At 39.2% G+C, this 12,952-nt stretch overlaps 1 protein-coding gene across 1 annotated transcript; it reads right to left on the reverse strand.

The window, feature by feature from the left end:
- Window positions 1–7,475: 7,475 nt before the first annotated feature.
- On the reverse strand, window positions 7,476–10,576 carry LOC307262460 (tryptase-2-like). The gene is made up of 5 exons (XM_080043346.1): window positions 10,524–10,576; window positions 9,978–10,155; window positions 8,866–9,137; window positions 8,304–8,437; window positions 7,476–7,798 (listed from the first exon to the last, which is right to left on the reverse strand). Exons 1-5 carry the CDS (start codon window positions 10,573–10,575, stop codon window positions 7,619–7,621), a joined length of 816 nt encoding a protein of 271 aa, XP_079899472.1. The 5' UTR covers window position 10,576; the 3' UTR covers window positions 7,476–7,618.
- Window positions 10,577–12,952: the final 2,376 nt, after the last annotated feature.

The following is a 12,952-nucleotide window of genomic DNA, read 5'->3' on the forward strand; positions in this document are numbered from 1 at the left end:
ACGCATAAACGGACGTGACTCTTCCTAGCATATAGCAGCCTGCCTTTTTTCCTCTTTTGTGTGTGTTTGTGTGTGTGTGTGTTTGTGTGTGTGTCTGTCAATATTTTTGGCTATAACCTGGCTGAGGGGAGGAGACAGAAGTTACGAGAGAGAGAGAGAGAGAGAGAGAGAGAGAGAGCAAAACAAACTGTTGGCTATACAGCTGTTTATAAACAGGCATACAAGTGTCATATAAGTATGCGATTAATTTAGATTAATTAATCACAGAGCCTGTAATTAATTAGATTATTTTTTTAATCGCTTGACAGCCCTAATTTAAATCGTTACATTTTAATATGAGTAGTCTTATGAAACAGAGAATACTTTCCACCATCCTCTGTTTGGATGAGGAGTTATCGCGTTTCCTGCAAACACACACGGAGCAAGTTGTAGGCTGACGTGTGCGCATGAAACAATCCGTAGGAGATAAAAGATACAGCGAATCAAGTGTTCACCTAATCTGCTCCCACAAACGGGCTCTCATCCCTCTGTTCTGGTCATTTTAAGTCACTATTTTCGTACAGTTTCGGGTAAACAGAGACGGAAAAAGCAGTTTCTCTTCCGTCTTCTGTGTTGCCAAGGCGACGAGTCCCGACGATCTACTATCTGATTGGCCCTTTGAACCGCCTTTCTGAAAAGTTTAACTTTTTTCAACTTGCAAATCTCGAAGCGGCCGCACAAAAAGGCAAAAACGCTCGAAAAAAGCGCCGCCTTTTCTCCGAGCGGCCGCCTTTTCCCGAGGCGGCCGCTTCTCATTGGGAATCAATTGAAAAAAGGCGCTTGCGGTGGGAAAAAGGCGGTAGGTGGACACGGGCCCTTAAGATGCTAAAATGTGTGTTTATATGTACATTTTAATTTAAAATGTTTAACTTTTTAATACATGATATAATGGTAACGCAGTTTGACACACTATGACCGTCCCCTTCAGTCAAATTAAAAACAACTCAATGAAAATTCATTAAAATAGAGGAGCACTTTCTTGTCTCTTTGGCAGCATCCTGATAAAAGGCAGATGATGACACTTCCTGAAAATGTTGTCACTTATGGGATAGTGCATTGTCCCTGGGGGCGTGTTTATCCAAAGTAACGCATTTGACGTAACACAGGGACATTATTTAAATGTTATTTTTTTCAATATTCCAAAAACGTCAAGAATAAAATAAAAGCATTATCTGTTAACTAACAATTAAGGCTTTTCATAAATTAAAGTTGTTTTCAGATAATTGGATTTTATCCTCTCTAAAAGCTGCTTGTAATAGAAAAATTTAACAGAGGGACAAGCCTTTTTTACCATATTTAACAGATATACAATTTAAAAATCTCTAAAATGTAAACAAATATCAATGTATGAATATTTAATTAAGATTTAAAATGAAGATTGTTTGTTTACCATATCATACCAATATCAATTTTTTTTAATTGTGTTGTTAATACTGTTTATTGGGGTAGATTTTGTGTCAGAGACACAAAATGGCACGATTTCGTAGAATGCATTCTCGAGCAGCTCTCCTTCATAACCCCAGGCTAGATGCCTACTTGAAAGTTTTCTCAAGCAGCTCTCCTTCATCACACCAGGCTAGATGGTGTCAGATTTTAAAGGTTTGGAGGTTCGATCCCCGCCCTGCCACCTGTGTCATAGTTGTTGTGTCCTTGGGCAAGACACTTCACCCACCTTGCCTCGTGTGAATGTCGATAGTTAGCCTGCTATCGGTGTATGAATGTGTGTGTGAATGGTAACGTGGGAAAGGAAAACAGGTCTCCCTTGCAAAAGAGTCTTCGGTCTCAATGGGATTTACCTGTATAAATAAAGGTTAAAAAAAAAAAAAAAGATGCCTGTTGAGGTTTCATTTTCTTCAGTCATGTTGATAAATAATCACGTCTCGTATATGTTTCATTTATCTCTTTATTTCTTTCTTCACAGCTCCGGTATGTCATCAGCAGCCATGGCATGTGCGCAGTCACAATTAACGGTCAATGACCCAGAATGCACTTCAATACAGAAAACAAAATAAAACAACCAATCACATTGGTGTACAATAAAGTTGGATACAAAAGTCAGTCGTAATCCACATAATATAGGGGCATATCATTTTAAACTGAGATAACATGTATGAGAACACATTAATTTAACATCCCCACTTGTTCTCATTTTACAAAGCCATACATTACATGTTTAACATCCAAAGTAGAACCTTTTGAATTTAACCATTGTAATCTTTGATACAGGTTTAGTCAATATGTCTGCAACCATGTCTTCTGATGGGCAGTAAACAATTACTATTTTGCCTTCCTTTTGTGCATCACAAATGAAGTGATATTTTACATCTATGTGTTTAGACCTCTGTCTGTGCACTGGATTCTTACTCAGTGCAATGGCACCCTGATTGTCTCCATGGATCTTTGTGCAACTGTAGACTTTATTATCCATACCACTTAACAGTTGGGTTAGATACATGCTTTCCTGAGTAGTGTTTGCCATGCCGATGTATTCGGCTTCACACGTTGATAATGCCACTGTGGGTTGTTTCTTTGATTTCCACGAGATGGCAGGACCTTGTTTGGTTAAGCTAAAACAGTAGCCTGTAGTGCTACGTCTATCTTCCACAGAAGATGCCCAGTCTGAATCACTGAAGGCTATTAGTTTTAAGTCGTCATCGGTTTTAGTGAAACATAGTTCGTAGTCATAAGTACCTTTAAGGTATCTCAAAACATGTTTGGCAGCCACTAAGTTCTCTGCTTTTGGCTTTGCCAGTGTTTGTGACAGTTTGCTTACTATCCAGCTTATGTCTGGTCTCGTACAGGTCATGGCATAAATCAGACTGCCTACTATTTCCCTGTATTCTTTTGGATTTGCCATCTCATTGCAGCTGCCCTCCTCCTTGTTGTCACTCTCCACTTTTAGCTCACATGGAGTAGATCTAGCTTTACACTCTGACATTCCAAACTTTTCCAACATTTTAAGGATGTACTTTTTCTGACTCATTTTTATTTTATTTTCCTCTTGTTCAAACTCGATGCCCAAGAAGCATGTTATTTTCCCCAAATCCTTAATTTTGAATGTGGATTTCATTGTGTCTTTGAACCTGTTGAGCTAGCTGCAATGATAAAATCATCCACCCAGATTAAAACAATGATAGTTTCACTATCTGTTTGCTTTCTGTACACACAGTGGTCAGATTCATTTCTCACAAAGTTGTTTTCTTCTAAATGATCATTTAGAAGTTTGTACCAGTTTCTTCCAGACTGTTTTAGTCCATAAATGGATTTCTTTAGTTTGTAAACTAATTTTTCTCCTGTCTCAGATGTATTTTCAAAACCCTGTGGTTGTTCTAAGAAAATCTCTTCATCTATTGGAGTATGCAAGTATGCAGTTTTTACATCCATCTGATGGACTATTAAGTTGTTTTGAACTGCTACTTGCATTAAGGCTCTCACTGAAGTAAGATTTGCTGTTGGAGCAAATGTCTCATGGTAGTCTATACCCTCTGTTTGGCTGTACCCCTTTGCTACGTATCTCGCCTTAAGTATTTTTCCCTTTTCAACATTTTCTTTAATGGCATAGACCCATTTTCCCCCTACTGTATTTTTACCCTTTGGTAGAGAGGTCAGTTCAAAAGTGTCATTTTCTTTAAGTGAGTCGAGCTCTTCCTTCATAGCCCGTTCCCATCCTGGCCCCTCGGGTGACCTCAGGGCGTCACAGTAGCTCTGGGGGATTCCATGTACTGCCCTGTAACAATAATCAACACTTAGATGGGATACATCTGTATTTTCAACATCTGTAATGTAGTCCTCTAAATATTTTGGTGGTTTTCTTTCTCTCTTTTGGTGAGTATTTTGACTATGACAAGGTTCGGGGTCTGCACTGTCATCTAGGACTACATTCTCTGTTGTTTCATCACTTTGTGACTCATCTGTATAATCTGTGCTCAGACTCTCCTCATTATCACTCTCTGTCATATCAGTATTACTCTCAGTACCGGGGTTTTTGACTTCGTATCTCGGGAACTCTGAATCGTATTCAGTCTGTGTTTGTTGTTCAATACTGTTTATTTTAACAAATTTCACCAGTCTGTGTTTTGACACTTTCTCTGTGTCTGGGTTGTAAATCAGGTATGCCGGGCTGTTTTTACAGTGTCCAACAAATATCCCTCTTTCACCTCTCGGGTCAAGTTTCTTATGGTCATGTTTGTAGGTATAACAGTCGGATCCAAACACCCACATTTTTGACAGATTTGGTTTCCTCCCTGTTAACATGAAATATGGGGTGTTTTCAGTCCTGTCATTGTAACATCTATTTCGAACATGAGAAGCATGTTGTACAGCATAAGGCCACAATACTTTTGGTAACCCTTTCTCTAATAAGAGACATCTTCCCATCTCAAAAAAGGTTCTCCACTGTCTCTCGGCTGTCCCATTTTGGTGGGGAGAGTATGGGCATGACGTTTCATGTCTTATACCCTTTTCCCTTAGGAGTGACTGAAAAACATCGCTTGTGTATTCAGTGCCATTATCTGATCTTATACACTTGACCCGGCCATAAGGCGCACTGTCTGCAAGGAATTTCTTTGTAGCTAGGGTTGTGTCACTTTTGGTTTTAAGGAAGTAAACAGACACAGCCCCTGAAAAATCATCTGTGAATGAAATAGCATACTTATATCCATCTCGGGAAGTTGGCTCAATGGGGCCAGCTAAGTCTGTATGTACCAGCTCCAGGGGCGCACTATCTTTTGCATCAGCTTTCTTATTTTTGCTATTGTTGAATTTACCCTCAGTGCACACACTGCAGTCTATCTTTGTGTTACCTGTGATCTTCATACCCTCTACCACATTTGGTAATTTTAACACATCATTTATATTGCAGTGTCCCAAAATCTCATGCCATGTTTTGACATCACAAGATAAACTCACTTTGTCAGTGGACATCATATCATTCACTGTATTTTTGACACATTGTTTGTTATTTACCGTTTTCAAGTAGTAGAGTCTCTCGTGCACCTCAATGCGAAAAACAGTCCCATCTTTGTGAATCAGTTCATTCTGTCCCTCTTGGAATGCCACTGTGGCTCCATTAGCTGTGGCTGCTTTGACAGAGAATATGCTCTGTGGATATGATGGGATGAATAAGGCCTTCCTCAGTGTGACCTTGCTGCATCTGCCTTCACTGTCCTGCAAACACACCTCTGCGTCCCCTCGTTGTAATGCCACGTTGTTCATCCTGGTTCCATCAGCTAGCTCCATGTAGTGTGCATTTCGGTTAAAAGTCTCGTCAAATTTTGTGAATGCGTCTTCTTCCGTGATGATGTGTGATGTTGCTCCACAATCTACCATTAGTCCATTACTTTTAATGTTGTTTGGAAGGAATTTTTGACTGACTTTGAATACAAATGTTTGTTCTTGCTTTTGGTCTTTCTGTCCATCCGCGGTTTGTTTGGCACCATCTTTGTGGTTGGTTTTTCTCCTGCATGCCTCGTCACTGTGTGTTGTGCTTCTGTGGTAGTTGCACCATTTTGGCACACCTCTTTGGCGGCACTCTTTTGCCATGTGGCCTCGATTTCCACATCCATAGCAGACGATGGATGACATGTCTGCTTTCATTACATTGTCCGATTTTGTTTTAGTGTCGAACTTTTCAGTTTCTTCATAGCTTCGTAGTTTACTTTTAAACTGGATAAACGTTAATTCCTCGCTGCTCTGCGTCGTATGAATGGCGAACGGCTTATATGATTCTGGGAGACCCTTCAGAATCATGGCTATTATCAGCCCGTCACTTATCACTTCTTTAGCATTTCTTAGGGAGGTGACTGTCTTTTCAGCTCGGATGATATAGTCTGTCACCGTTTCTTCTGACTCCTTCTTTAATGAAGTTAGCTCTGTGTATAGGGCAATGATTCTGGGCTTACCCTGACTGGCGTAATGGCTCCTTAATATTTGCAGGGCTTTACTGCCGTCATCGGCCGCCTCTCTCATCACCAACGATAGGCTTTTGTCGTCGAGGAATTGAATGAGTTCTGCGTAGCATTCTTCGTTCTTTTCTGGATCCGGATCATCATCCGTTGAGAGTATTGTGTCCTTCAAGCCGAGCATTCGCATGTGGCCGAGAAACTTCACTTCCCAAAGTTCAAAGTTATTTTCATCTCCGTTGAAGACTAACCTTTGCCATCTTCCTCCTCTTGTAGTATCACGCCTGGGCCCATAACCTGTTGAGGTTTCATTTTCTTCAGTCATGTTGATAAATAATCACGTCTCGTATATGTTTCATTTATCTCTTTATTTCTTTCTTCACAGCTCCGGTATGTCATCAGCAGCCATGGCATGTGCGCAGTCACAATTAACGGTCAATGACCCAGAATGCACTTCAATACAGAAAACAAAATAAAACAACCAATCACATTGGTGTACAATAAAGTTGGATACAAAAGTCAGTCGTAATCCACATAATATAGGGGCATATCATTTTAAACTGAGATAACATGTATGAGAACACATTAATTTAACAATGCCTACTAGAAAGTTTTCTCAAGCAGCTCTCCTTCATCACACCAGGCTAGATGCCTACTAGAAAGTTTTCATATGAAGTCAGTCAACTGTGTGTCAGCCTGAAACACAAAGTCCTTCTGACATGGGCTAGATGCAGCCGGGTGGTAGCTCTACCAGACGACACTTGCAACCGTTGCAGAAAGTTGGCAGCAGCTGACCAAGAATTAATACAAGACTGAATGTTGTGGGATATACTAACAGTTTTTTTTTGTTTTTTTACTTTTCCTGCAAAGCACTGTTCAGCTCGGATGCAAGGACTAAACCTGTATGGACATGATGAATAACAACACTTCATGTCCTATGCAACAATCATAATGGGACACCAAAGCTCAAAGTTGCTGACTCCCTTCAATGCTGTCAAAATGCAAATAGTGGTTTAAGAAAGAACAACTTAGGTGAACCCAACTTTAGTTGTCTGATAGCCTATGCAGATAAAGTTAAATACATCTTAAAAGCACTGGGTTTGAGCATTTATTTTGTACCGACATACAGGGATGAACACAAATGGGTTTAAAAAAGTATATCTGCATCTTGAATGTTACTCGAGTTGGTAGAAAGGAGTTTCTGAGAAGGGTAAGAGTTTTAAATTCAGCTTCTGTATGGTTGAAAATGTCAGATTTGATAGCAAAACCAATAGTTTCTGAGCTTTCTGTGAAATGTTATGGTGAAAATGGTATTTTTATGGCGCAAATGGCGGGCATCTTGAAAAAATTACGGCCATTTTAGATTTTCATGTGGCTCGCGTTTTTTCCACAAACCTTGGCCCAAGAGAGATGCGCATGCAAAGTGTGGTGCTTGTATCACAATTTGAACGATTTTTTTCACTGATCCGCTGCACTTAAATGCTGTGTGTTTAGTTGGACATCAACATAGGTTAAAAAAAACATGGCACAAAAATGTATGCTTTTAAGCTTTAATGCAAAGATTTGAATTTAATAAACACAGAGCACAGAGTCAACCAGCAGAAATTAGTTGATGGTTAAACAGTGTAGAGAAGCTATGGAGGGTAGAGCAGGTTTTCAGGGAAGCAGGCTGGACAGCTTCAGACCTCAGCAGAAGCTTCCTCTCCGCTGTGGACATATTTTTTGATGAAGCTCAGATACTTTGACACTTGAGTGTAGACTCCAGGCTGTTGAGGGAGACCACAGCTGCTGTAACTCATGATGCCCACCTGCACAGCGCCTTTGGCTGAACCACACACCAGAGGGCCACCATAATCCCCCTTTTGAGGCAGAAAAAACAAGCACATACAGACTTATTGTGTGAGTCTCTCCACTTAGCATTTTATTACATCATGTTCACTAGTTTGGTTGAGGCAGTGCAGATAAATCTGGTCAGATTGGAAGACTATGTCATTAGTCTGGGTTTGTTTTAAAGAGGAAGTCATTTTCAGCAATGGAAGAAGTACTGTGATATTGCAGTAAAAATACTAATAAAAACTATTTTAAAGTATGAAATGTGAAAGTCATGCATTCAAAATATGCCGTCTGTGAATTAAGTTATATTCATAGCAAAATGTACTTCAAAAGTAAAAGTATTCTATATTTAAATTATATTTTTTGCAATACAATATTTTTAAATTGGTAATTCTGAAGTAGTAATTTACTGAGTTTGCTGTTAGGAATTTATAATAATCAAAACAGTATACATTTAGGCAGTGTAGTTCTTCCCAACCTAGTGGTCATTCCCTCCTCAAAGAGAACTGAATTTCTAAGAGTTAAACTTACTTTGCAGGCGTCTTCCTTCATGCCCCCAGCACATATCATGTCAGCAGTCAGCTCAGGGCGCAGGGCCTTACAAACACTCTGAGCAACCATGGGAACATTCAGCTGCTGAAGGGTTTCTGGATCCCCCAGTGGAACTGCATAGACACACACAAATCAAGTTCAGAGGAGGAGACATGTTGTATTGTAATGTCTTGCAGCCCTCCCTTTAACAGCAGGCTTTTAATGTGGGAAAAATGGTTGCTGACGGCAGTTTAACATCGATCATGAATACATCGAGTATGAAAATCTTTTTTCTCAAATAATCAAAAATGTATTTAAAACTCCTAATTCAACAAATACAATATGACAATTCATGGTGCAGCGACTCATGACCTCAGTTTTGAGTGACTGTCAGTGTTTCTAAAATCCTGGTTACATGACCATTTACAGTGTTACACTCATATGCAGGGTCAGCCTTAGTTATTTGGTTCATGAAAATGAACAATATGAATGCTGGTGGTGTTTATTCAATTTTCTTAACATAGTGTGTGCACCTATAGGCTACTTAATGTGCAGAACTTACCATCATTCTTAACATCCCCCCAGCCAGTGATCCAACAATCAGATGAATTAAAGTCGCGCACGCTGTTCAGAGCCACTGGAGAAACCCTCTTTGAGAATGTCAGCTTCTGCTTAAGCTTTACAAGGGCGATGTCATTGACATAGCCTGAGCCCACAGCTCGGAAGTGAGGGTGACTGTTCACCTCACGTATGCCCAAGTAACGATCAGCTCCCTCTTTCAGCTGGTACGCGCCCAACCAAGCCATTGATCGTTTCAATTCAGGTCTAGGTTGTCTGGAAATGGAAAAACACACATATTGTTGTCATGCATTACTGGAGAACCCAACATTAACTGTTAGAATACTTGCACAGAGTACACACGTTCTAACATGTACGTAGCTTCAGCAGAAGTGAGACGTCAGTTGAAGTGGGACACATAGCCCTAATCAGTGCCTTGCTTTGCCATTCAACTGGATAGAACCAACGGTGATTTTATCATTTTGAAATCATGCCAGTGCTACTTGATACAAAAGTCACTTTAGCTTGGGTGAAATCCTCCTTGTGAGCGTGGTCAAATTTGAGTTATCGGCATGTGGTCAGGGAATATATGGGCTATATTTAAAATCACATGGCTAATGTCACTATTTTCATAACAGCAGTGGATCAAACAATTTATTTATTTCAAGTTTGGATGGCTCTCTTAAAGCTACGTATATCAATCTTAGTGCCATTCAACACTGTGTTTGTTTAAAGCTCTAAGCACTAATCACTATTTTGATGAATCATATGGCTATGTGTATTGTGAAAAAGGTAGTTTTTGTCTTTATAAGTTTAATTTTTGTATTTTAATTTTGTCTATAATGCTAAGACAGTGGCGTAATTCAGGGCAAAAAAGTATGTTTGTACCATTTCATTAAAACATGATTATTGTGAGTGTGTTACTGTTATCATTGGTAGTGTGTCCAGAAGTGCATTTCATAAAAAAGTTTAAATTTTTCATCCAGGATGGTTCCTTGCTGAACCCACCTATCCTTGGGAATGGATCCCCAATTTCAGTTTTCACACTTCATACATATATACATCTTTATACATAGACACCCACAGGCAATGGACATGGAACAGGATTGCACTGACCTATCCCAGCAGCTTGCAGTAGTCAGAACCCACTCTTCATTCAGGATGGAGCCACCGCAGCGCCACCTTGTGCCACGATCATTGGCGATGATGACCAGGTGGACCATCCATGGCCAACTGCCATTTTTAGCATCCTCCCCCCCGACGATAGAGCTCCTCACCTCAGCTCCAAGCAAACCTAACAGAGAAACAATCATCCTTCAGAAACTATGTCAAGGGTTAGCTGTTAAGTTTCTGTTGGACAGGTTGCAAATTCAAATTGTATCTGGGGATAATCTGATCTCATCTTAAGTGACATTTTTTCTCTACATCTACAGTACAAATAGTACAGGCACTAATTAGGCATTTAAAAAAAACTACATGCCCAGTCAACACCATTTGTCAAAGAATTATAAATATTATAGAAATCAATAATAATATTTTCCATACAAAAAACCATGGTTTTTATTCTGCATCTTTTGATTTGTAAAAGTGTTTGTATTAGTCATCTACAAGTTAAACACATACTAGCGGCACTGAATAGTGTTCTTGGATAGCCTTTCTCACCTCCAGTGTTGTGGATGAGCACCAGCGCAGTGAGGAGTTTGCACAAAGCCATGGCTGACACAGTCAAGCAGCGGTAGCTGCTGCTTTATATCCACAGCTTCTTATCAGCACCATCAGCCTTCCTCTTTCATTCAAACCGCATGTGGAAAAGTACATTTACTCTAGCACTGTCAAGTACAGATAGTACTTTCCTACTTAAGTATTTTCACTTAAAGATTCATATAGTTACTCCACAACATAGTAAGAGAAATATTAAAGTTTAACTAAAAATGCATCTCAACTTGTTACTATGAAGGACTTTTACACTGATAATGTATTCTCTTCATTTGAGGGATAGATCCACACTGCAGCCATCCCATTTTTTCAGATATCTGCAAATAAGGAACTGTGTCAGAGCTCAGAGGTAACATTTATAATTTTGCAATTTATAATCCCCCTGTTGAACTCCAGTCCTTACTGATAACTAAACCTGATACCAAAAAACTAGTCTCTAGGTTTGTAAACTTGTTTGCGGATCACACTGCCCCGGGAGAACGAAATAGGAGTATAAATTTCAGAAGATGCTTTGGATAAGTGTCTTCGCAGCATACGCTCTTGTTTGATCAACTCAACGCACCAATTAATTCAATATAAGGTTGTACATCGGCTCCACTATTCAAATGTCAAATGATATTCATTCTATCCCTCCTCCTCCCCCCTTTGCATTATGTGAAAACACTCTGATGGAACCCTGGCTCATATGTTTTGGTTTGGTCCCAGGCTCCACAATTTCTGGTCAAGCGTGTTTCGTTGTTATTCAGGGGCAGTATTCACAAAACATTTTAAGGCTAAGAGTAGGTCCTAACGTGCTGATTTAGGAGTAACTCTAAAAAATAAGGGGCGTTTCACTCCTAATTTTAGGACTCCTAACTTTTTTAAATAAGTGTAATTCACCTCAAGAGGACTCCTAAGTCACTAAGAGTAAATCACAGACAACCATTTGATGGTGTTTTGGAGAGATTTAATGCTAGTGAGCTTTATAAAAGGTACCTTTAATAGCTGTAAGGGTTCAATGATCTTAGTAAAGCTATATTTAGAAAGTATAGACACATTTATATTTATTAAATGTATATAATAAAATATTTATTAAGTTCCTTTTCCTGCAGTTGCTTTGGGTTTACGATGCACTGAAAGTTACTGTTGGTGTCACGTTTGGGTTTAATTTCCTACTAGAGGCCTATATGTGGCGCTTCGCAGCATCTCCTCCGTTCCACAGGTCCGCTACTGTATAGTTGCGCGTCTCGCCTTTTTCCTTCCGCATGCACTTTACGATTTCGCCGGCTGTTGTTTCTAAATGGTGAATTTCCCGGTTTGTCGTTGTCTGGTTATTGCTGCATAGTCCGCCGTTGAGAGAAATACAGTGAGAGTGCATGGCGTGCAGCTCTTCAATGAGGATATTTTTTCCGATTCAAATAATTGTAAAATTTAAAATGAATAGACCTATGTGGCGCTATTGTAGGCTAATTGTGAAATAATGTGTGGGAAACCCTGCAGTATCTTGGTTTCATGTTAAATCAGTGTCACTTGTCATTAATTGTATATAAAAACTCTTTACTTTAATACAGCGAAACGATATCTCCCACAGTGTTTCTATTATAAATTAACTCTTAGCTCTCATTCCCTCTCAGCCAATCACTGTAGGCATAGAAGGTATGAACATGACATCATCCATAGCAACAGGGTCAACACCGCCCTCTAGTCTTAGTTTAGGAGTCCCTCCCATTCCTTAGTAAAAGTTGGTCTTATCAGCTTTGTGAATAGGTTTTAAGAAATTACTCCTTACTAAGAACTTTTAGTGCTCCTTAGGAGTACTCTTAGTGCTAAGATAAAATGTTTTGTGAATACGGCCCCAGATGTCTACGGCCACATCCTCCATCCCAACCCAGAAACAACCATTCTAGGCTCGTCACAACCTCTAGAGACTTTAGGTCGTACGAAAGCTTTGTCTATCAAGCATTGGATGGTTATCGCTAAAAAAAATATTCTTAAGGTTTGGAATAATATGATATTAATATAATAATACGATATGTGGCTCATGGGGTTCTCTAGTACATATGGAGGAAATACGTTATGAGATATCAGGGAAACTACGACTAAGACTATAAAGCAGCAATGAAGTGACCTTCATGACACCTTTTTGACTTATTATTCTTTGCTTAACATTTACCTTTAGTTTAAACAATGTCTTAGAAACCTGTTAAATAAAGTTTACCATGTTAATTGTTTATTTTATTTGTCTTTTGTTTGTGTTCACTTTTTCAGTTGTGTGTTTGTGTTCCTTAAAAATAAATAAAAATAAATAAAGTATTTAAAAAGAAAAAAATGCATCTCAGAAGTATGAATTATAACAATATAGCATTTGCCACCTGATGTTGTTATTATTTCTAATT

Source organism: Ammodytes marinus (assembly GCF_949987685.1).
Source record: "Ammodytes marinus genome assembly, chromosome: 16".
Classification (NCBI taxonomy): Eukaryota; Metazoa; Chordata; class Actinopteri; order Uranoscopiformes; family Ammodytidae; genus Ammodytes; species Ammodytes marinus.